The sequence below is a fragment of the Carassius auratus genome, chromosome 2 (genome assembly GCF_003368295.1).
Source record: "Carassius auratus strain Wakin chromosome 2, ASM336829v1, whole genome shotgun sequence".
NCBI classification, from domain to species: Eukaryota; Metazoa; Chordata; class Actinopteri; order Cypriniformes; family Cyprinidae; genus Carassius; species Carassius auratus.
Genome location: NC_039244.1, coordinates 4,534,883 through 4,560,786, shown reverse-complemented (window position 1 = coordinate 4,560,786; position 25,904 = coordinate 4,534,883). Strand labels below are relative to the sequence as shown.

The following is a 25,904-nucleotide window of genomic DNA, read 5'->3' as shown; positions in this document are numbered from 1 at the left end:
TTATATTAAAAATAGTTCAAATGATCTAAATCAAATTTTCTTGATTGTATACACATTTTTAAGATGGAATTCATATTGGTTAATTTTCTTCATCACAATATCACAATTAAGTGTATAAATAGTGAATTTTGAATAATTGAATAGCTTTGGCTCAAGTATAATTGTTTTCTTTCTTCCTTCCTTTATTGTTTTAATTCATTATAGTGAACGTTTTACCTGTCCCCAGTTTCACTTTCCAAACTATTAGTCTTTTGGAAAATGTCTTTAGGTTTCTTTGTTTTACTCATTCATTTTTAATTCCTGACCCCTTTTTGCTACTGTATCTTTAAAACTACATGTAAATGGCATATACAGTATGTAAGTTCTATATGTAGATAACCTCTGTAGTGATTGGCTAACCTTCTCACATGTGAAATGTTTTCGTATGTCTGTGCCCTGCTGCAGTGTGGGTGCTCATACTGTGTGTTAATGTGCTCATGACTCACACTGATGTGAAGTTGTTGGGTTTTAATGAGTGTGCGTATTCGTGTTCTAGGAAATGTTAAGTTGTAAAAGTGCATGTGGGCTTGTATTGATGAATTCAGTGTGTGTGTGTGTGTGTGTGTGTGTGTGTAGGTGCGGTGATGACTCTGTGCAGGCGAGACAGCCTCTCTCTCTGACCCTGGACAAACCCAGTCACACGCTCCTGCTGGCCTTCCACTCCTGCGTGGTGAGAGTGTCTGTCGCACGCTGCCAACTGCACTCCAGATGCATGAAGTAAGATCACACACACAAACACATACACACCTTCAGTCTGTACACTGATTAAACTCACTCTCATTCACACACATTCCCATTTTTCCATCTTAAAGTAAATTGTGCCACCCAAATGCACACTGCTTCATCAGCGGCTTTGCAATTACTGTGACCCAGCTTTTACAGTTTCCTTCAGACACACACATACACACTCCTTCTGGCCTGGCTTCCGTACGGCACATTTGGAGCGGTCTCTTCCTGTGAAGCAGTAAAGTTCTGGTGCAGTTCAGCCGTGATTAATGGTAGAGGCTTTGATTGAGTCTGCTGACGTTCTCTCTCGTCTTGTGGGATGTGGTACAGTGCAGTCATACCATCTGCGGCAATCCACTATGTACTGTACGTCTGCAGCACCATGTGTCGCTCAAATCACTTGCACCAGCAGCCCGTGCTGCCATGGGTGGTAAACCAAAAAAAAAAAGAATTTGTTCACCCAGAAATTGCTACACTGGATGAAAAATGGTATAGAAACAATTAAATTGTACTAGTAAATTGTACTAATAATTAAAAAAATTGTAACACATTGATTTTACCATGACACTTTGAAGTAGAAAGACTGAAATAGTATTTTCTTGTCAAATATTCTGCAATAATCTCTGTATTATTTGCAACTCCAGTAAATCATTTTTACACTGTACACAGATTTTAAACCTCCTTTTCTTCCTTGCACAAGCTCATATAAATAGATGCTGAACAAATAATACAGTACTAAATGTAAATGCATTGTTAAATAGAATAAATTTAAATGACAAATCATAATTGTGTAATGATAATTATGTATAAGGCTAAAATAAAATAATAACAAATAATTAATTAAAGTTAATTACATTTGTTGCTGTTCAGAATGTAAATCTAGCTACTTTTATTTTTAAATGCAGTAAAAGCATCGCCAAATTTAGGTATAATCATTTATTTTTATTGTGCTATTCAATTTAATTGACTGTTTATTTTATATATTATTTTGGTATTGCTATACAAAATGAACATTGTACACACACACACGAGTGTATGTGTGTGTGTGTGTGTGTGTGTGTGTGTTCTGTCTTTAGAGAAGTGACCTTGAAGTGCTGGAGAAACAGATATGAGAAAGTATGAGTCTGCAGCTGAAATGTCTGACTCATGTCTCTCTCTCTCTCTCTCTCAGTCTTTGTAAATCTCTATAAATCATGATTTCTGTTCTCCAGTTTTGTTTCCTCTATTCATTATTGAGGAGGTCCATATTGACCTCTGTAATAACATTGACAAACATTGTGTGTGTGTGTGTGTGTGTAGAAATTGCATTGCATCCAGAGATCCATACTGCGGCTGGACCAGAGGAAGTACCTGCTCACTCCTGAGGCCAGGCACCAGGTAAGTTAGAAATCAGAAACATACTCTACACAAATATGAATATATCTGCCCCGTTGTGCACACTGAGCATGCCTTCAAAACTCAACTGAAACAGGCAATCGAGTCACCCTCAAATTCTGGCCATTAAAGGTGAAGAGTTACATTTCTGAGCCACTACTGTCAACCAAAATGAAAATGCTTTTACACAGGTTTCTTAAACATTCAGCAAGTTCTTCTAGTAACATTAATATAAAGTTCATTCAAAGTTATATTGACTTTAGTAATGTTCTCAAAAAGTTACCACAAAAACATTACTTTTCATTCGTTCAAGTTTGCATTGTTCAGAAATAACATTCATAGAACATTCAAACAACATTTTCACAAAACAAAATGTAACAATTATAAAAGTTATACAGTTCTACATTTGCATATTTTTTAAAAAAAAACTAATTTAATATAAACAAAAATAAACTGTTTACCTTTAAACCAGATGTATTATTATTCAGGTAGCTTGGTAAACATGACAGTTACATTTTTTGTCTGCCATGACCTGAAAAAGAAAACTGACATCGAATGTGTTTTGAATTGTGTTCGGACACATTTCTAAAAGCAATGACGCATGAAATTGAGTTCGCATAACTAGAAGCATTTGCAGTCGCTTACTTGCATAAAATGTGTGTCGTGTATCTAATCTGTGAATTTGCGGTTTATGTTCAAATCCGTTTTTCTCCTGTTTTGCAGATTACCTTTCGTGCAGGATGTTGAATATGGAAACACCTCACATCTCGGAGACTGCGACGGTGAGTTTGTGAACCTGTTGGGATGTGACCTTTAGCTTCCTGGTCTATCTTCAGCATCTCTGTCTTTCCTCAAGAGAATTCTCTAGCAACTCTTCAACAGTACAGAAAAGATCCATTCTGATCTGATTCAAAAGTTTTACTCGAGCAGTCAAAGTCACGAGAAAGTCAGGTTGCTTTGGGAGAGATGGAGGATGATAATGAAAGAGAAGCAGAGCCTTGAATCTTTTCTTTTTAGAAATTAATTGATTTCTTTAAAGTACGAGGTGTCTGGGTACAAGATGGCAACAGTGTTTACTTTGTTAAAAAGACAAAGATGGTTAATATTTCCAAACAATCAGAAGCTTAGATTCGCTTTCCGCTCTTAATGGCATTTTGCGAATCTGGCAGCATATGAAACACTCTCTGTCAATCTCTCCAGTTTTCATGGCTCAAAACGCTTACATTTGTTCCAAAGTTCAGGTTTAGCAGTATGTGGAACAGCAGTGAGGTTCTCGAGTCTCATCTTCAAGAGCTCTTGAGCATAACAGATTCAGACAGAAGAAGTTATATATCACTGCAGCCGTATAGATTCAGCGGAGTTACATAAGAGAGCAAGTGAGAGGGCACAGAATGAAATAAAAATCAAGTTCAATGGCTTAGTAAGTTTGTACACTCAAGGAATCTGTTTCGATGAAGATAAATATGGTAAACAGAAGCCTTGTTTGGGTTGGGTCTTCGCACAGTTTAAGGAAAAGAATGAGGGACACTTTTTTATTACTTTCTGAAGCTTTTAGGAGACACAACTGAGTTTTGACAGCACATTTGGATTGATATGTGCTGTTTGAATGGAGTTGAGGTCAACAACTTTCTCCATTAGCGTCAAAAAACAGTGGTTCTAACCCTTTTGACTCAAGGCCCCCTGCTGTCCAGCAGCTATTTCCAAAAGTGACTGTTATTTCTGCTGTAATTATGACTGAGCTGCTTGTTTTCTGCAATAGTGGGGCTACCGGGGAAATACTTAATTGTAAAAAAACGCAAGCATATAAATGTCACAACTCGACAAAATTCTGCAAAATTCGTCTTGTGATTCAAAACCTTGTTGATTCAAAACTAGCCATAACGTGTGACATAACGTCTCATACATTCATACTGTTATTACACAAGTTTATACAAATTTACATTATACTATATATACTATTTGTGTTTTTTTTCATTAGTTCATTTTGTCTTGCGGGTTTTGTAAAAACAAAAGAACAAATATTCCATTTAAAATATATTATAATAGAATGTTTTTATTTTAAAATATATCATTATAATATTATATTTTATGTTATTAAATATTGCTAAAAGAAATGAGAGTGGTGGTGCTGGCCAGGCTGGTGTGCTAGCATCATTTTAGTAATATTTAGTAGTATTTATTCATATTTTGAATTAGCTTTTATTTGTATCTTTTTTTAGTAGTTTAGTAATTTAGTTTTACACTTTTGTAATTTGTATTATTATAATTATGATATTTTTGTTCATTTTTTACCCTATTTTAATTTTATTTTTTTAGTTTTTTCATTGCTGATTTGCCTTTTTCAGCAAATATTTATATGAATTAACAGAAACAGTTTTAGTTTACTTTAACCACCTTATTCAGCAAACTCCACCAGCCCAGCACTAAACCAGCATAAACCAGCACAAACCAGACTGGAAATGTTGGTCTTTGCAGCAGGAATAACTAAAGCGATTGTGAATTATCAAAGAGAATTGACTGTGCATACAATATTCAAACCTCTCACGTCTGCATTATATGTACAATACAGTTCACTAGTCACAGTGTTATGGTGAATATGGTTGTATGAATATAGCCAGAGAGTCAGACTTCTGAAACTCAGAATCACTGTGCAGTGTGTTAAGTCCTCACATGCAGTAAGAGTGTTTACTTGCTTTAAATGAACATTCAACATAAAGCTGTTGGCTGAAATATGTATTTACAGACAGAGGAAAGTGAGGGACAGAATTAACATTTAGAACAAAAGTAACCCCTATATCTAGAGGTAAATGGGAACTAATTAAAGAGATCCTTGAAAAGAAATGTATAGGCACATATATAATATAATGAGCCCATAGAGATGCATCTGTAAAATGGCTGTCGTCTGGCCAATCTGATATGATTTGGGTTTGGGATATATGAACCCGAGTCACAGGCTCATTAAACTCAGCACTCCTGCTGAAACAGCTCCAGTCTGCCGGTCAGCCGTCCTCTCATCTACATCAAACGCCTGTCTTCTTCTGTCCTCGCTCTCTCCATCCATCACACAGAAGTTCAGTCATATTTTAAAGAGCCTGAGACGAGTGAAACACTGAATGCCAAAAAAGATCAGAACAGAGAGAGAGAGAGAGAGAGAGAGAGAAGTTTGTTCAGAGCTTGTTTGAAATCACTCTGTTTGATGCTGCTGGAGTTTGACAGAAGCAGCCAAGTACATTTAAATTGGCCATAGCCAGAGTTTGTGTTAATGTTTAATTTCGGATTACATTAGAAAGCTATTTAAGTTATCCAGCCAAGTGCAGCGAGTTGCTTTCTCAAGGATTCCTGAAATATATAAATTTGCTACAAAACAGTACTGTTTTTACGTTTTATGTACTTATGCTCACCAAGGCTGAATTTATTTGATCAAAAATACAGCCAAATTGTGAATTATTATTACAGTTTATACAGTTGTGCTGATTAACATTTTTGTGGAAACCATAATAGATTTTTTTTCTTGGGGATTCTTCGATGAATGTTAATATAAGTTCAAAATATTATATTTTTTTATTATACAAATTTATTATTTATGTCTTTACTGTCACTTTTGATCAATTTAATGCATCATTGCTATATAAAAAAGTATTAATTTCTTTTAAAAAATCTTACCTTTAGTGAAGTCTAACTGTTTTGGGTCCACATTCGGGTGAACTGTTCTTTTAAAAGTCCTCTTACTGTCAAGATATTTACTAATTTGGATACTGAAGTAGACGCAGAGTCTGACAGCTTCTCATTTCTGAGACGGCTAACAGCCCACACATAAACGGCATTGGAGACATAGTCAGCGAGAAGAAAGCCAAGCGGGGAGATAATAGAGTAAAAGAAGTAGACTGAGAACACAGAGGTTAAAACCAAGGACATCTCACAGGGAACAGCAGAAGAAAGAGTACAAGAAATGCTGTTATTAAACGAGAGAAAGAGAAAGGCCAGTATTACACACACGCCAATTCCACTAGAAACGATTAGAAAGCAGAGTATGAAAAGCATGAGTCATCAACTTCAAAAACTGCTGCGTTCTTTGAATGTGCAGAATGATCTCTTTAGACCCCTTTAGTTAGAATATTTCTTACATCTACTCTTATTTACAGAATAAAGCTCAATTGTACAGGTTACTTAAGGCCTATTTATACTTCTACAGTACATCGGACCCACGCTGTAGCCTTCACGCCGTAGGCTATGCATCAGTTTTCATTTATACTTCTGCGTTGTTGTCCATGTCATGGTGCAGTACGCATTCAAGCCACTAGTCTGCAGTGTCCATGGGCATGTTGCTGGTCTAACCTGCAGGACCACGACAAAAGCAGAAGAAGAAGCGGCTCGTCACAAAAGTTTTATAGCCGCGACAGGGGCAAATAAATATCAAATCATTAAATTTTTTTGAGACTTGAATCACGGCAGATCAACATTGTTTGTCACGGACAACTAGTTATGTATAATGCTGTGTAGTATAATAAATAAGACCCTTGTTCTTTGCTTTGCTTTGTTATATTTTATATAAATGTGTAACATTAAAATATATTAAAGTGCACATAAATACACACAAAACACAAGTACATATGGAAGGAGGGGTTCTTGCAGACCAATCACAGCACTAGATTTTTGTAGAGGTGCACGTCAGGTTACGGCGTAGGCTGCGGTTTAGGATGTGCGTCTATGCGTAGGCTACGGCGTAGTTCCACGCAGAAGTATAAATCAGCCTTTATGGTCAGTGATTGACAGTGGTGTTTGCATGTTTATGGTTCTTGAGGCAGGAGTTTTAAGTGCAATCTCTTGAAGGCCACGGCCTCAGTCTACTGAAACACACTAGTTTACTGAATTAGGGGAGACTGTAGTCAACAGTCTCTTGTTTTCTGATCAATTGCTGGGGCTGTAATGTACAGAAACTCAATAGATCAATTGCACACCACTTCATAAGTCATGAGGAGCTTCTTTGATGCATTTGTGAGCCATTTGATTGTCAATTTTTAAATGATTTGTCTTCCCGAGCTTAATCATGTCAATAGTTGTAATCATTACAGTGTTTTGTAGTAGTCCTAAAACTGAGTTTTGGCCTTCAAGACCCTGAAACATGTTGCTGTTTTTGTATTGTATCATATTTTTCTCTCTTTCTCACAGGTCTGTTGCATGAGAGTTTTATGGATGAGCCTGAAAGTCTTGTTACCTTGAACCTGTTGGTTGTTGCTGCAGTCTCTGCATTCTCCACCGGGGCAGCGCTCTCAGGCCTGGCAGTGTGCTGGATAATGGGCCAAAAACACCGACACCGTTCGCACACCAACACTCCTTCGTCCAGTAGTCAGCGGAAGAGCGAGAAGGAGCGTTGCATGATGGGACAAAGCAGAAGTGGCTCTGTGATGAGCGTATCCCGGCACAGCGGCACAGATCGGCCACGCTCACAGGGAGAGACACTCTTCGTCATGCCCAATGGTTGGGTCAAAGCAGGCGACTTGGATCCAGGTCTACTTCCCACACCCGAGCAAACTCCTCTGCAGCAGAAACGTGGGCTACGGCTGTCCGATTCCGGATCCAGCTGGGACCAGAGTCAGACCTACTTGAGCTCGGTCGGTACCCAGTGTCCACCTCCACCGTCCACATTGTTTCTCAGCTCTAAACTCTTGCAAGGAACCGGTCGACGTCACGAGGAAGCCATTGAGACCGGGATCGACCGCCAACGCTATGTCTCTCTGTCCAAGTACCGGGATCATGGAATACGCTCAGGCACTCTTCTTCGCAAGTCGGCAGGCGAATACAACTACCCCATGACTCCCCAAGACTCCCCTGACCGGCGGAGAGTGGTGTCGGCCCCCAGTACCCAGATAGAGTACAGCGGAGAGCCTCTTCGCTGGACCCATGAAGGCTACATCTTCAGCAGTCATGGCATACCTCCAACGGGCCACCACTACACCCCAACCCCACAGCATCCTGCAGGACTGACTCGTTCTGTGCTCCACGAGTCCCGGGGGCTCATCGACCTGGCGGACTTCAGCCACCTGCTTGGGAAGGGAGGGAGCGAACGGACACCGGCAGGCCAGTGAGCAGGGAGGACCAAGGATGAGAGAAGCGGGAAATTGTTGAAACATGAGCGGCTGAAACCTCATGTGGACTGCAGAGCGCTACCTGGCCAATCACAGCAGCTCTCTGTATCTCTCTCTCTGTTTCTTTTCTCACCTGCTTGTCATCCTTTTCCTCATTTGTCTGGAACTGCTTGCATGAGGACAAGCTAAAATGGACCTCACTGACTATGAGAAAAGCAGCCATTCCAGCTAGAAACACCTCTTCTCTCTATTTATCACTCACAATCACACAAATGTGTAGACAGAGATGTTCTTTTCCCTGTAGCTCTGGTTCTTGCAGACTGACTATGAGTGCGGCTTACCAAACTTTATTGCACTTTTATCAGATGGAGGAAAGAACCATGGCCATCCTGAAGACTACCCATCCCTGAATCTGTTCAGACCTAGCCACTCTTTAGCAGGTTCCCCTTTCAGCAGATTTGTAAGTTTGATATAACGACAGCATTTCATTTGGGAAATGGGACAGTTGTTCACTCCATATAAGACAAAGAACCCAACAATTCCTTGGAGTAATGGTCGACACCAGATTCGAAACAAAGTGCTGTGATTACTGGCGAACAAGATCACAAGAGGTGCATCAGTGTAAATGCTGTAGGAGTACAGTATATTTGGACAGGTCAACTGGTCAGAAGGAAAGATTTGGACGAAAAACTTCATATTAGAACGTTTACTAAAGAATTGCTTCTCTCAGTGATTACTGATTGGTTCAAACTATTATAACTTCTTGTAGCCCATCAAATTCACATTATCTTCATAACATACATAGCAGTGTTGTAGTACTCAGATCTGGACAAGATCAGACTCAGACTGAAGTCTGTCTAAAGTTCAAGTCCAAAGAGCATATTTCTTTGACTTATTCAAGACCAGCTCATTCAAGTCTGAGTTCATGCTCAAGTAGTACAACACTGTTTCATAGAAAGATGAATTGAACCTATTTTAGCATATAAAATGGGAAAATAAAGATAACCAAATTATAGAGAGGGCCATATTACCCCAAATAACAACACTGTCTGTCTCCATCAGTTATACTTTTTCCATGAATAAACACTTGTGTGTGACATCACTATATGTGGGCGGGGCCTCGTATCATAATTCGCTTTGTAAGATTAGCAGTACACCATTTGCTTTGATGGATTACTTTGACCAAAATGTATGAATAGAAAACACAAGATTTTTCTGTTGTATGCTCTGAAATCTTTTGTGTTTTTGACTTTGTATCTCTGTCGAGTGAGCTGAGGCCTTACCCTCAGTATTACCTCAGCCCCGAATTCAGACTTTACGGAGTCTGAGAGAGAGAAAACTTTGGTCAGATGAGTTTCATGGCCCAAGCCACATGAATTTCTGTGTAGCTCTGTGAGTTTTATCAGAGAAACGAAACATTGAGAACTGCAGAACATGCTGGATTCCTGGTCTTTTTTGTCTTTTTGTTTTGTTTCTTCCTTTTTGTACAGTGAATTTTTACACAATATGTAAAATGTTACATGGAGCAGTGAACTGAGGTAATTATACCCGCCATTTTCTAAAAAAATAAATAAAAAACACAATTAGAGACAGAGTAAGACAGAATCTGTCTTGAGGACCGTTGGACTCTTTTTCTTGAAGATGCCATTTCATCTTTTGTTTCTCCTGGACTCTGAAGGAGAGCAAACAGTAATGGAAACCCAGAGAAGAGGAATCACAATGCCAGAACTACAAGGACTACAAAGTCAAGCGATGTCATGTGACTTCAGGCCAGTTATGTTATTGGGTGCGTGTTTGTCTGTGAAGTAACCAATTATTTTGCTTGTCATATACATCATAATACATTTGCCCTTCTTTATGTATCTATTTGCATTGGTTTTTAATCATGGAAGTCTTTTGGAAGTTCTTCATCATCAACAGAGATCATAGATTGCATGTTTCCAGTCATGTATCTGGTAAACTGACAAAGAGAAACCTAAAGGCATTAAAAATCTAAAAGAGTATCATAATGAAATGTACAGAGAAACACCTGCTGGCTCTGTTCCAAACTCTAGTCAGCTGCCTACCTAGCCAGGAAATGTTAAAGCAGTTTAATTCAAGATGGAGACAGAGTTTACATTTATGCATTTGGCAGATGCTTTTATCCAAAGTGACTTAAATTGCAATTAAGGTATACATTTGATAAATTCATGCATTCCATGGGAATTAAACCTCTGACATTGAAATGTGAATTTTAAACAATCAATTTATGAATAAACAATACTCTTAATGGCATCTAACAGTCTGTAACCAACAGAAAATAGTTCCATCTTATTTCAAATTAAGAAATGTAAAATGGACTATTTTTGATTTTATTAAAGATAGTGAGTAACATGATATTGTCAGACTAGTGGAATTAACTTTATTTTAAGGAAACAAGCAAATCAAATTTCTTTTATGTCTCTCCTTAGGGGCCTGTTAATGGAGTTGTTGTCCTATATAAGATTATTTCAAAACAGTCAAAAGATTATTTCAAAACAGTCAAAAGTTCTGTAATCTGCCTTAAAATGACAGCAGACCGCAGGTTGACTCTCTAGGGTTTGGAAATAGCCTCTTCACCAGCTTCCACTTTCTGCAAGACCCACACACATGTGTCCCTCTCCACATAGGCTGGCATTGTTATTAAATGTCTGATAGCATCAGTCTGTGAGATATTGAAAGCAGATTTCTGATTAGATGAGTTGCCACACACACTTGAGTACACTGGAATGCACTTAATAATGGCTCTCATGCACCTGCAAGATGTCTCTAATTAAAAGCACATGCTACACACACATCACTTAAACATACTCCTCTATCCTAGACAGCGCGAACACACTATTGCTGATGCTCTCAGAAAACACACACACACTCCTGCAGTTGTGTGCTACGGTCGGTTGAACATTGATTAACTCATAAATCCAGCTGAAAAGAGAGTCATGGTTGACTGCACTATGTGTGTGTGTTTATGTGTTTAAATTACTGTGTGTATGTATTTAGATCTCCTCTCTTCAGCTTTGAAGATACACCAGGCAGGAAATAGGATCCTGAGCACAGGTAATAGATCCTGGCAGGAAATGCAAGGATATAACTACTTACCTGTAGGTCATGGACACCAAAGCATGTAATCAAATGCAGGACATGCGCTATATGCTAATGTGCTAACCACATGTAGAGAAAGGAGCACGTCAGGAAGATATCATGTACTTTCAACAAACATCTCAAAGTTTTCAAGTGTTCAGATTTACAATCTTTAAAATAAACTGTGCCATATCCATCTTCATAAGTGTTTGCCAACAGAAAATGCAATCGCTAGGTTTGCTAATAGGCTACGAAGATTCCAAAACAAGTGTTTCTTCAAAGTGTTACTTGTCGCACGCTATTTGTGCTATCGATACCTCAAATTGAGCTGCTAACTGAGGTGTGCTTACTGAGTGATCAGACTTGAGTTTTTTTACCTGGCGGATGATGAAACAATTTTTTTTTCTCTTGAATGAGAAACTTTAGACTTGAGCTAGTAAGCAATCACAGTAACATGCTAGTATTGTTGAAGTGTGTTTTCCCTGGAAAAACACTGCTTGTTTTTTCTTGAGAAAACGTTAAGTCTAGGTCCCAATATAATTAGTGATTATTTCTTCAAAAAAACCAAGAAACACACACAAACTGCCTTTAATGAAAAGATACAAGAGTCCACACATTAACTTGAAAATTCAGTGCCTAAAGCGAATTTTATTTCTTGCAGGAAAGTCTCTTGGTGTAAATTAAAATGGCTTTAAAAGTCAATGATTTTACACTTCATGATATTTTCCTTTTGTGTGGATGATTTCTGGTTTGTTTTTATGACTTTACTCAAAGTGATATTGAGTGACATTGACTTTTTCACACATTGCCATCTGTGTTAATTCTGGTCTATTATTGTCGAAGGGAAATGTTGAATGTGTTTTGAATGTATTGAAAACCATTTTTTTCCCGTATGCACTTGCAGTCATAACGGAGTCTCTTTATCTTGGATTATCCTACAACAAGAACAATAATCAAGGCCAATAATGTGTGTTTGACTTTTTCCACAATGCTTCATTCGCTTTTTTGATCACATTTATTGTTTGCCACAGACTTGAAGCAGGATTTTTGATCTCTTGATAACTGGCATTTTGTAAGTGGATGTGGTTGGTGGTGACACAGATTTGCCTTCAACACGAAGGGCTGTGTGTAAGACTGAATCTGTGTTATGTTGAGTTGTTTACCTAGACTCCGCTGCTCTGTACATAGCTCTAATCCTGATTTCCACCCCTCCACTGGCGATGATGTAATGTCCCTGTGTATAGAAGTCCAGGGGTGGTATCCAGTGAAAACTGTTTTGATCGTTTGTTGGTTTTTATATAATCTCACATGTATAGAAGTACACACACATACACACATGAGAATACACACGACTCCGTATTGGAGCGCACACTTATTTTCAAACGTAAATCAACATGGAGATTTTATCATTCTAATAAACACATTTGATTGTTTGATCTATGTCTCTGTTAAATGTGTCATCTAAATGAAAGACAGTAAGTCTGCAGTAAGGATCACTATAAAGAGTTATATAGGTGCCACTTGCCCACAGACATTGTATTGTTAATTATAAAACAGATTTTTTTAACCCATATAGGTTAACTCCTAAACTTAGTATAACGATATTTAATTCACAATTTTAAAAGATGTAAATCATATTAGTTTGTTTTAATTTTTCAAAAAAAATCACAATTAATTGAATGTGGGAGTGAAGTTTTGTCAAGTCTCAATGTATTTCTAAATCAAACCATATTGAAAATTATTGCAATTCAAAATATTGCATATAAAAATAAATGTATTTTTTTTTCCCCAAAAGTAACATACAGTGGTGGCACCATCCATGGTACTTGTTTGATTATAGATGCATCATAGTATTTAAATTGTTATACATCCAGTTTCACAAAATGAATTAAACATCGGAGCAATTTTTTAATAACTGCACTACTTTGGTTTGAGTAGATGTTGCCATTTTTGACTTGTCTCAATGTATTTCTAAATAAAAACAGTTTATTTATTAAGTAATGTTTATTTTCCAACAAAACAAGTTTTGGGATGTTGTTTTCATTCCTCGGTGGCATCATCCTCCAGGAAGTGACATCATTTTGGAAGGAAAACAACAGCACAAACATGAGTATTATATATTTATTTGACTGCATTCAGTGATGCTTCGTGGTTTTAATTGGTTTGTCTTATTACATTCTTCTAATAAAAAGATCAAATTTGGTATCAAACTTATTATTGTTTACATTATTATATACTGTAAACAATCTCTCAGTCCCTCACTGTTACTGGCTACCTTTAACTGTTAGTTAGCTATCCTGTTGTTATTAAAAAAAAAGTCTGAGCATGACTAGAGCATACAATATCTAGCTAATTAATATATACATGATCATCAATTAGGAAGGTTGTTGTTTCCTTCATTTGCACGTCCCTCTCCAGTAGATGACGTTTCACTGAACGCACATTGAATTTTCACACAGCATCTCTCTGTTGCTGTAGAGATCCATGTCACCATAGCAACATCTGTGTGAGCTGAAGACTAAAGAGATGTTGTTTTAAAGGATCATTACTTGGAAGTTAATTAGACACATCAACATATCAATTACATCAGGCATTTAGTATCAGTGCAGTTTAATTTGACTCATTCATGTCCTTTGCTTTTTAATGGGTTAAAATAAGTCAAAGGTGTAACAGTTTGTACCATAAACTTTATATTGTGTGTACAATCTTATGTGCTGTTTTTTATATATATAATTACTCAATCCATCATCTGTTAGGCCTACCGCAATTATAATAAAATGGGAAAAGCATCAAAACAAACTGCCACATTTTCTCTCAACATGACTAAACAGACAGATCTAAAGCTGTCACAAAAACTACTGAGCTGCCTAAAATAGTAGGCTATTGTGGAGTTTTGATATTTTACTTTGATTAAGGTACAAATAACATTGTATTATTATGGTAACATTTCAAAACAACATGACAGTATAGTAGAGGTTTTTAGTAGCCCACTGTCTATGAGGTATTTAACACTGGGCCAATTTTCGGTTCATGTGATTATAAGGTCGCTATACGTACTGTCACGTGCCAAATGTGTTTACGTGCACCTGACTGCAGTGACAACGCATGTGACAAATACACTAGATGACCACCAGAGGGCGGCTTAGCCTTTCATGACACCTCGTGCAAACCACTTGCTGATTATGACAAGAGAACCAATCCTGCAAAAATACAGATGTTAATACATTACAAATAATGTTTTGTTTATTTATTTGTTTGTTTTATTATTGATACATGTGTACTATATTCATGGTATAAATATATTTTAACAGAATAAACATTTTCTATTTAATAAATACAATTATGAAATTATGAAATAATCATAAATCCAAAATAAAAATAAAATGTATGAAAGTAAATAAATATATGTATTTTTATTAATTGATTATTTATACTACATCATATAATAATATATAATAATAATGCATATGATAATGAAATCAATCATAAATCATGTGTGTGTGTGTGCGTGTGTGTGTGTGTGTGTGTGTGTGTGTGTGTGTGTGTGTGTGTGTGTGTGTGTGATTTTGCTCATGTGAAAAACTGGATGCGATCAAAATAACTTTGGATAAAATAATTTGCTGAGTGTTAATAAATTTAATATAATATGATATCATATAATATATACTATAATCATTTTAATAACAATAAAAATTATAATAAATATTTCTAAATTGATGTATTCTCTTCATCATGAAAATAATTATGGGCACAAATAAATAAGTACAGAGGATAATTATTTAGACATTTTATTAAATTGCTAAAATATATAAAAACAACATTTCTCTCTCACTTTCTCTCTCTCTCTCTCTCTCTCTGAAACTAACAGTCAAAATAAGGAACATACTGTGGTGATACCATTGCACTTAAATACATAATATATAATAGGCCTGCCATGATACATTTTATTTTCATCATGATAGTTGTAAATCTGGCAACCATGGTAAGACTAATGTTTTGTGAGGGTAGACAGTCTGATGTAGACCAGCCTTTATTACATTCATTGTGTTTCTCACCGGGACTTGCCTCAATCTAATCTAGATCAGTAGACTATATTTAAGCTAACATTTAACATTCAACTGGATCTCTTGTTTATTTTATGAACTCTTCTCAGCAGAAAGTAATAACCAATGGAATCCAGACAGCAGTTGGTAATAGCAATGAATGTGGCAACATCAAAAAACACATGCACAAAGTGTTTGCATGAATAATCTAAAAAATACTGCAACAAAAGACCAATGTGAATAGGCGTGAAGCAAAATATGAATGTGAACATGTTCGCGGTGATAACTGCAGTAATCGTTTTCCTTTCCACTCTATCCCTGCCTTGGACATTCCCAAGGGATCTGACCAGGATGTAGATGGTTCGTGAGGAGCAAAATATGACAGTGAGCACTGGAATAAGATACCCTAAAATCTCTAAAAGTAAGATAGAGTGGGTTTGGAGCTTTTTTGACATTTCTCGTTCAAAGCAGGTCTCTAATTTGTCTGTGGTAAGTTCTTCCAGGATAATAACACCGATCACGATTATGATTACCCAGATGAAGATGCACTTTGTAATGGCAATCGTCTTACTTTTGGAGGCCAGTGCTTTGATCAGAAATGGAAACCTGACGGCTATAAATCGGTGAATGCTGATGGCTGTAATGGTGAAGATGCTGCTGTACATGTTGGAGAATTGAGCGCACAGCAGGAATGTACACAGTCCACTCAGTTCTATTTTTTCAAAGGCTTCCCATATTCTGAAAGGTAGGAAAATAATGGCCAGGAAATCGGCAGCCAGTAGGTTGAACATGTAGATATGCATGTCGGACCAGCGCTTGAGGTGGACAGAAGATACACAGAGCCATGATGTTGAAGGAAAGGCCCACTATGAAGACAATTATGTAGGCCACACATTCAAACCGTTTCAACGCTGGTTCTGTGTGATTCAACGCCACACTGCAGTTATGCACAACCTAAAAGAGAGCCAACGTGATTGTGCAAAGGCTTAGTGGTTAATTAAGTAAGGAAGCTGCTTGCAGAAGTTTCATGATTTTAAAGACATCACAACAATGTTTGCACAGTCTGACTGCACTGAAAATATCTGAATGTCATCAATACATCCAAAATATTCAAATGCACAAGCTTAAATGCTGTAGGGTAGCCTATTTTCCTACACTAACTTCACTTTTTGGTAATTATTTTTGCGTATTTTTGAATTAGATAAGATCTCAAAGCAAGTGTCAAACAAATGCTGCAGTATGTTTTCTCAGAACTAATTTGGTTAGCATCTCTTAGCTGTTTTTGGTGGATGTATGAAGTCAGTTTTCTTATGAAGTTAGAAGTGGGTTTTATTTCATCATATTAGTAAACAGAGTGGTTCTGGTGGAACCGCTGCAGAGTAGACTGGTATCTGCGTGATTCGTCATAGACATAAACACATGCCTTCTCCAAAAACCCACACTTGGCCACTTGAGAGCGGTGTGCGCGACAGGAAGTAAGTGCGCAAGACTGTGTCAGGTCTTAAAAACGGTAGTCTCAGCCTCAGAAGTTTCTAAGACCAAATCTGAAATATCCTAAAATGGCTGTTGCCAGCAATCTACCTCGGAATTTGAACATTTTAGAAAAAAATAAATAATAATCTAATTGGTTTGGTTTGGAGGTTTTATTTTTGTATGTCTTACTATCTGCCATGATTATTCTGTTAAAAGTCTGTTCATATGCTTACTGCCAAAATTGTATTTGTTGGAGAAAAAAATAAATTCCATATGAAGTAACGGAATCATGCAGTTCATGACGGACAAATCGTTAACGACTGGTCTATTTGATAATATAGCGCATTGGGAAAGACATCCATATGCTCACCTAACATTCTTCGAACATTTGCTCTTAAAATATTTTTTTCATTTTTGGTCATACAGATAAGAGTAATGTATCTTTTGTATCTGTAAAGAATCTAAGTTTATTTGTGTCCACTCATAATAGCAACAAAGTGTTGTGCTTTTGTAAAATAAAGCAAACAATGTGCTTTCTGTCGTCTTGGACTCTGTGAACTTGAGCACGTCACTTCGAAACTCTGTGGATGCTTGTCTTATTACAGACATTAAAAATATATCTTTAGAGAGTGAAGCTTTTAAATGAACCAATTCAAACAGAAAACAAATATTCTCACATTATGTAGCTAATCCGTATGAAACATGCAGGTGCATCACTACTGCAGAGATGACGAGTCAGCTTTGCCAACTTCCTCTGTTAAACCGAAAACAGAAAGCACTAGTCTAACAAAAATTACGTTACAATAAAGTAAAATGTTAATGCAGTGTACATTCTATTTTTCCCTAACAAATTCATAGTTATTATATTTGCTGGTGTACTCTGGCTAGCCTTTTTATGTGCGTTTTGAGTGCTTTATAGGCTTATTATTATTTAATTCATATATTAACTTATTATTAAGGTTTATTATTATGATTTATGGTTTATTAATAAAAGTGCAACTATTAGTCGACTAATGCTTAAAATGAACAACTTCTAGTCGACCAGAAAAATCTTTGGTTGAGGGCAGCCCTAATGCATATTAACTAATGGTTTATGAGAAGCATACATAGAGGCTGAAAATAAGCTGAATATATAGCACACTTGTTTAATTAGTGACACTTAGACGGCATCTTAATTAAATGTGGCAATTAACATCTTTATTTTAAAACCTTTATTTGAATGTGGCAACACAATATTTCTATGAATACATTTTTGACAGAGTCTTCTCAGCCAATCACTGTGTTCATAGTTAGGAAGCATGCTGACATCCATAGCAAAGAGGTCAATCCCGCCTTATAGTTTTAGACTTCTCTCTGTTGCTTAGTAAAAGTTTGTCTCATCAGCTTTGTAAATAGGTTTTGAGAAAAAAAACTCATTGCAAAAAACCTTTACTGCTATTTAGGAGAACTCTTAGTGGTAAGATAAAATGTTTTGTGAATACAGGCCCTGACCTTCAGTCTGAAGATCTTGCTAAATGAGACTCTAAAATCGACAAAGAGCACTGCCCTTAACTCACACTAAATCCACACTATCTCAAATACCGCTTCAGAGTGCTATTCGAGGCTCGGAGTGCTATTCATCCATCATGTTCTGGAAAAAAATCTTGAGACTTTTTGCAGAGCTCTAACCAGAGGTCATGGATGCCTTTCCAATGCAAGTTAAATATTGAATATGATAATTAGATATTACATTTAATTTGGTAGAAAAACAGTGCTTTTAAGTTTTATTGATGCAAAGATGAGTAGTGATGATATTTATTTTGTACAACATTTGAAACTGCACCACACATTAAAATTATGTCCTGTTATGGGGACTACTTAACAGACATTTAGAAGTTGATTTTAAAGTATTTAAAATGTAAATTTAGCTATGTACACACTTGCATTTGTACAACACTATAAAAGTGTCCCGTCAGGGAAAGAAAAGTTCGACACACATTTGTGTTCTTCATCCTCACTTGTGAAATTCAGGAAAAGCGTCATATAATTGGTCAAGTGCAGAGAACCGCGAGTGTGGGTATTTGGACAAGGCAAGAGAGAAGTAGCTCCGGCATTAATGTTCTTCCGCAAGACGCACGCGCGCAGCAAGTCTGTTTATGAACCGCTAGAGCGCCAGAAGTTACAGACTGCTGCTTTAAATATAATATTAATAAACTTCCTAGACCACAGTACTTTGTGTAGGTTACAGAAATTATCTCACTGTGGTTTAATCAGTATTTTTAAAATAGTAGATGAGGACAGGAAGTGTAGCATTAACGCTTTAACAAGCAATAGGTTTGTAATGAATAATAATAACAATCATTGCTATATTTGTTTATTATAAAATGTTTTGACGTAAAATAGTTTTATATTATTAGGTAATGCCTTTTAGACATGTAATCGTATACTTTAAAGCTCTAAATACAAAATCATAAGATGTAAAATGTACAATCTGTTATGAACTCACATTTTTAATGATAAAAACTGGCAGTATATTTCTGGTGCAGTGTGTATGATTACAAATCATGTACAGTACTCGTAGAGAATTTGTTATATGATTTTAGTATTTGCTCTTTCTATTATTTAGCACTTTATTTTATTAATATTGTACTTTAGTTTTGTTTCTAAAGGTCTTATATAAATACATTTGGCATTAAAAGGACATATAATATGAATTATAACAATAATTACAGCTAGATGTTTTAAATAACTAGGGTGAAGTCAATCAACATGACTCCTGTAAACTCTTCTGTAACCCCTTGAATTTAAACTCTTTCACTTAAAGTGCATAAGTTGATAATAAAACAAGCTTCACTGCTACTTGAATAATTATTTGGTTTTACTTCCATTTACATTTCTCTGGTTAACAACAAGAACAACTCACCATGATTTATAGCTTGTTCTTCTCTCAAAAAAGCCTGTGAGTCTTGCTGCACCGTTGTTCTCGATGCTGTGACAAGTGCGTTTTAAAGAACTGAAATGAGTAGACTGTCTGTTGCATGACTGACAGTCTGCGTATTTCCTCTGCTGATGCTGAATAATGTTACATCATTGATGGGGTTGAATCCGAAGGTACAATGAGCAGGGCTGGTATGGTGGGGGAATGGAGTCCAGAAAGTGAACTTAGACAACATACTGTAACATAGCATGTTTATATATAAAAAATGTGGACGGATATTTTTGTCTGTGGTTAGCTGTGCAATGTCAGCCATAACACCTGCAGACTGCAGCCAATGGCAATGCTTCTGCTCCTCACAGAACAGATCGTGAAAGCAGATTGCTTTAGATTAATTATCTTGGATTAACCTTGGGTTTTGCAGAATAACTTATTTTAACAGATGCAGTGACAGAAAGTTTGATATAGGTAAAGATGTGTTACCTGAAATTACATGCACTTTATAAAAATGCTTGGTTGTTTCAACCGAACTTTGGGTCAAATATGGACTAACCCCAACAAAGACATTGACTTACCCTATACTGGCAGTTTTAATTTCATGTTTAAAGTATAAATTCAGTTATTTAAATAATTTATGAATCATTTCCAAATTCAAAACTTTATATTCAAAACATTAATGTTATGAATTTAAATCCATTCATGCCATTCATGCCTGTAAATAAACCTAAATGATACTTTTTTTCTGTGCAACCTCTGTTGTGCAGAGATAAATTTAGCTGATACTGATTTTATTTGATTGATTACACATTTTTCCTGATTGTGTTTTATCGTTATTGAATGTATTGTTTTGATTAAAATATTTGAACAAGTTTATAAATTACATTCATTGCCGGTCTAAAAAAAAAGAAAAAAGAAAAAAAAAAAAGGCGAAATGTGATGTTGGCTTGTTAGTATTATAAAAGTTATTGTCATATCTGTGTCCTCTTAAGTCAGGTGTTATTTAATAAATTAAATCAAATAAAATGACATGCTGGCTATTAACAATCATAAATCTATATCAACAAAATTCATACAGTAGATGGATTGTGCATAAGTGTTACGTTTAAATATAATATTTTAATGTACAGTAGAAATATTAAATGATTGCAAAAATGAAATAAGCTACTATTTTAAATATGAATTAAAACCGCCAGTAGATGTCAGCAAGAGACTGTCTTAATGAGTGAGCTGAATCAACCGATTCGTTTAAAAAGCTGATTCATTTATAGCCTGATTGAATCATGTCAACCTTAAACACAATACAACTTGGGGGGGAGGGGGGGGGCAATAATTACAACCCAGTCCAGGGTCAGAGTCTGGGGTCTTTGTGGTTCGAAAGATTTCTCTTTTTCTGGAATGGTCTGTACTGAATGGCATCTTGTTTCTATGATGGAACATCTGAAGTAGGTCAACTGAACACTTCTGAAGGACAATCAGGTAGGCAATATAAACCTTCATGTATCAAAGCAATCAAAATATTTGATCAAACTGTACTGCTTTTTTAGGCATTTATATTATATTTGCATTCATTTATGCGTTCATTTTGCACTCAGCTCACAATAAACTTTATTGATCCACCAAAGCCAATTTTTTTCACTTTTATTTTATTTTATTTATCATTTAATTTATTTTTGTTATTTTTAGACTTTTCCCGGTACTAAATCAGCAATATTTATTTATTTATTTATTTATAATATATTGTTATGTGAATTTCACAAATGGCCCAGGCCAGAATCGTTAAATAATTACTTGAATTAATATTGTTATTTTGTCTTCTCTAGTTCCCTATTTGCTGAGCTGGAGACTCTTATCTCTCTCTCTCTCTCTCTCTCTCTCTCTCTCTCTCTCTCTCTCTCTCTATGCCAGCCCCACAGCCACTTTGTAACTTTGGATGTTATACAATAGCAACATTCACACACATTGTGCTAATGAATACCTCCTGCACTTTTCTGTTAACAGCATCCTCTTGTCTCGCCATTTTATTATTAATAATATGTAGTGTTTTCTTCTCTCTCTGATGTTGTTTTGTTCTTGTGCTGACAACTAAATCAAATTCTTCTGTATCTCTGTTGTGATTCTTGGTTATTTTATTTTAATAAACACTGGCGGTATCCTACAAGGATTCCAGGCACATATGAAGACATCAGCTCTGACCAGAAAGGGTTTGTGCTATAAGCATTTATAGTAAGTTCTGCACAGGGAGTTTTTCAGACCCAACTCTTCCTCCACAGGTTGCTTTTTACAAAAGTGTGTCATTTAGTCAAAAAAAAAAAAAATTATTTTCTTTTTTTGCATCTAATCTGCTGGTATCTTGTTGCAATTTTTGAGGAACTTGCACACTAATTTTAAGCTGTTTATAGTGTTTTGAAAAACATATTTTATCATGACTTCTCAAATCGCTCTCACATTACATTCACAGATTTTGCTAATGAAGCTGTGAGTATTTGCTGCTGTTCATCTTGTTTACTCATTAGCAAAAACAGAAATTACAGGTTTATCTATCTATCTATCTATCTATCTATCTATCTATCTATCTATTATCCGGTCTGCCTGTCGTTCATTCTGTCGATCTTTCTATCTATCATCCATCATTCTGGCTGTTGTTCTACTGTTCTGTCTTTCTATCTGTCGTTCCATATATTGTTCTGTCTATTGTATCTGTCTGTCTATTGTTTTGTCTTTATCTATATCTTTCAGTTATTCTGTTCACCCTCTTATGGTCATGTGTGGTGTAATTTCCTGCTAATATGCTGTAAATGTTTTCTCTCTGTTGTCAGAAACTGTCGGGTGATCTCTATGTGTGCTGTGTGCTGGCATGGCCCTGCTGCATGCGCTGCTCGCTGTGAATACTGATTAGGAATCCTACATCCGCTCAAGTGTGCTGTGAATATGCTAAGCTAGCATTAATACATCAGAGAGAGTTACATAAGCCCTGACCACCGGGACGCATTAGATCTCTCTGTTTCTCCCTCTCTCTTTTATAGAATTCACCGAATCTCTGGAATCTGATAGTGGGAGGAGAATGAAATGAAACTGTGTATCATCCTCTGAACGACCTCTGAAGTTAGAGAAGTCTCGAGGCGAGAGCAAACGAGAAAGAGGAACCACTGAAAGTGAGAGTGTCTTGTTTAACTGAAAGTGAGAATGATGGTATTAAAAGGAAGTAGAACAGCTGTAGCCATGGAGACCAGCTCAATAGAAAGATGATGATGAAGGATGGGCTGCTATTGTTTGAAGGAAGGACATGAAGGGAACAGAGAGAGAGAGAGAGAGAGAGAGCATCAAAAAATATAGAAAATAGTATCAGAGTGACAGAAACTAGTTGTGTTTAATTGAGGTAAATAGGAAGAGCGTGTTTGGTGTTTCAAGCTCATGGTGGTCTTTGTAAGAGGTGAGACCAGGTCTGTGGGGGTTACAGTAAAATCAGTTCACCAAACAGAGACTTTTTTCATCTTTCTAGTTCATCTGTACATGGGTGTTGTTTCCTTGGCCTTTATTTCATTATATCTGGATGATATTAGATCCAGCTTCTTTCTTTCTTTTTTTCTTTCTATTTTATTAGTAATTTAGAGAGTCTCTAAGCAGGCATGGTAATGAATAAATAAGAGAAACTTTGCGTTCACCCTCAAGTAGAATTATTTTCCATTACTAGTTTAGCAAACAAACACACACACACACACACACACAATTATATTTGTGCTGCAATGAAAAAACATCTTAACTCAAAAATTGCTAGTACTTTCACAAATAATTACAAAGAAATGGCAGATAACAAATTGAATTAAACATTACATTTTGAAGACGAGAGACTGAAGAAGTGCTTGTAAAACTCTATTTTTTATTTTATTTTATTTTTTTACAGTTTACAGACGTAAATTATAACTAAAATAATTGAGGATCATGAAAAAAAAAAAATTCTATTACTTTTGTAAGTGACCAGTTTTTATCTAGCATACTACATTGGCACTGGCGTTCTTTATTGGCATCTTTGCTTTCTTGAAAAAAATTTAACATTTCCATTTCACAAAAGGCTCTAGAAAAAGGTTCTTTAAATTATTAAAACTAAAGAAAAAATTGACATATTCACTGAAAGTTTCTTTAGGAACCCCAAAAGTGTTGTTCTACCCCCAAAATCTAAATCTATCTAAACCAAATTTCATAGAGTGTGAAAAAAAGAAACATTCAGTTTCAGCTGTAAAGCAGCTCTAAAGAAGATTATCGGTTCAATAACTATTTCAGTGTTGCTAAGTTCATCAATTATGAAACACATTTAATTGCACAACACAGCACAACAGAAGGAAATAGTGTCATTATTCAGCATTATTCAAGTCAATTCAGTGTTGAATATCTATCTATCTATCTATCTGTCTGTCTGTCTGTCTGTCTGTCTGTCTGTCTTTCTGTCTGTCTGTCTGTCTATTATATGTTTTAGAAAATGGAAGAATAGGAGAGCTGTGTGCATGTGTGCTTTAGTGTGTACACTAACGCGGATGTGAATGGGTGTTGCTGTTACTCAGCCTGTCTCTGATGTTATATGGGTCAGTCTCACATGGCTCGGCATGCTGGCTGACTCAACGCTGGTAAACAGGCTTGCTTGCTCACCCGTTTCCACAGCAACACCGTCCCTGCCCTTTCTACGTGTTCTCAATGGCTCCGCAAGCATCTGCTTCCTCTCACTTACGGAACATTTTCAGGGAAATTTGCCTCACAAATCAGAGAGATACTCCTAGTGTCCGCTTTTGTTTGCCACCTTGTTGGCGACATGCAGTACGTTCTGTGATGTTCTTTTCCAAATGGGTCAAAACACTAACATTCTGCTTGTTTTTCTCTTTCGTTTTCTTACACGGGTGTGTCTGTCATTGCTGACGTTTAGTATTCCTGTCATTTAGTATTTTTGAAGCATGCATATTGCTCTCTTGTTCTCTGTGAAGGTAGAAGAAATGCAGACGTTGTTGTCAAATCCTTTGTTGACCAAATCCACATGCCAGTCATACTATAGATATTCTACAACAACACAAACTCGTTTGAAGTTCTGTTGAAGAATGCAATAGCCAAGTGAAGATAGAAATGTGATTTCTCCCTCCTCATTTCACTTTAAAACTGCAAGTTTGTTTCTTGAGGTAAAGGACAGATTGTTCATTTGATGGTCAAATTAGCTAATGTCAAACGGGTTTGGCTGTAGTTGGCAGGTTAGTTCATGCCCGGAGATAACCATTACATCATATCCCTGATATTTAACAAGTGTGAAGTCTGAATCAATAGGTGGAGTTGTGTTTTAAAATATTTTCCTCAAAGGTGTGTCAAAGCTACATTATTATGACTTTTGTGTGGACTGGAGTTGCTGTTGTTGGACAAACTAAAACAATTAAAAATAGTTTCTTATCTACTGAAATAAAGCTGAGATAAAATACAAACAAAAAAACAGGTAAAAAAATATTTTTAGGTTGAAATTAGGTTTAAAAGGGTTGTATAGCTGAAAAATTTAAATAAAAAAACTAAGAAAAAGTTAAAATGACAAACTTACACTAATATTAAAATGAAAACTAAATAAGCTAAAAAAAAAACAACAACAACAAAAAAACTATAAACAACTAAAATGAAATATGTATATATATTTTTTTTTAATTAGTAATTTTAAATATTATAATAGTATGTAAATAGTACAAAAATATCACTGGTATGGATAGAAGATTTCTTATGCAATTTTTCCGATTTATAATAATAATAATCATCATCATCATCATTTTGGTGGTTGCTTGTGCAGTTGGGTGGTTTCCAGGGTGTTGCAATGCAGTTGCTAGGTATTTTGAGTGGTTTTGCTATTGCTATTGGTAGTGGTAGTTCTATGCAGTCGATAGAATATTACATTTACTAGGGTATTTTGGGTGCTTTTAACATGGCTCGGGTGCTATCAGATCAAGCCTATGTTTTCTTTTTCTTTTTCTTTTTCATTTACCCACCCGGCAATTGTAATAAGATTGATCACTTAAAAAAATAACTGGGATTGAGAAACCATGGGAACCAGACTTAAACTAATTTGAATTCACATGAGCATAGCTCAAAGTATCAGAGTAAGGATTTTATCACTAAGCCACATCTTGAAATGCATAC

The 25,904-nt window shown here is 36.0% G+C and overlaps 1 protein-coding gene and 1 pseudogene across 1 annotated transcript in view; one reads left to right on the top strand and one right to left on the bottom strand.

The window, feature by feature from the left end:
• The window catches only part of LOC113113404 (semaphorin-6B-like), a 90,771-nt gene extending 80,543 nt beyond the window's left edge, over positions 1–10,228 (top strand). Inside the window, exons 14-17 of the mRNA XM_026279575.1 lie at positions 616–756; positions 2,065–2,142; positions 2,863–2,921; positions 7,309–10,228. Coding sequence (XP_026135360.1) covers positions 616–756; positions 2,065–2,142; positions 2,863–2,921; positions 7,309–8,225 — 1,195 coding nt within the window. The 3' untranslated portion in view covers positions 8,226–10,228. The remainder of the gene's footprint in view (positions 1–615; positions 757–2,064; positions 2,143–2,862; positions 2,922–7,308) is intronic.
• Positions 10,229–15,150: 4,922 nt separating this feature from the next.
• On the bottom strand, positions 15,151–24,354 carry LOC113040176 (G-protein coupled receptor 55-like; annotated as a pseudogene).
• Between the last annotated feature and the right edge of the window lie 1,550 nt (positions 24,355–25,904).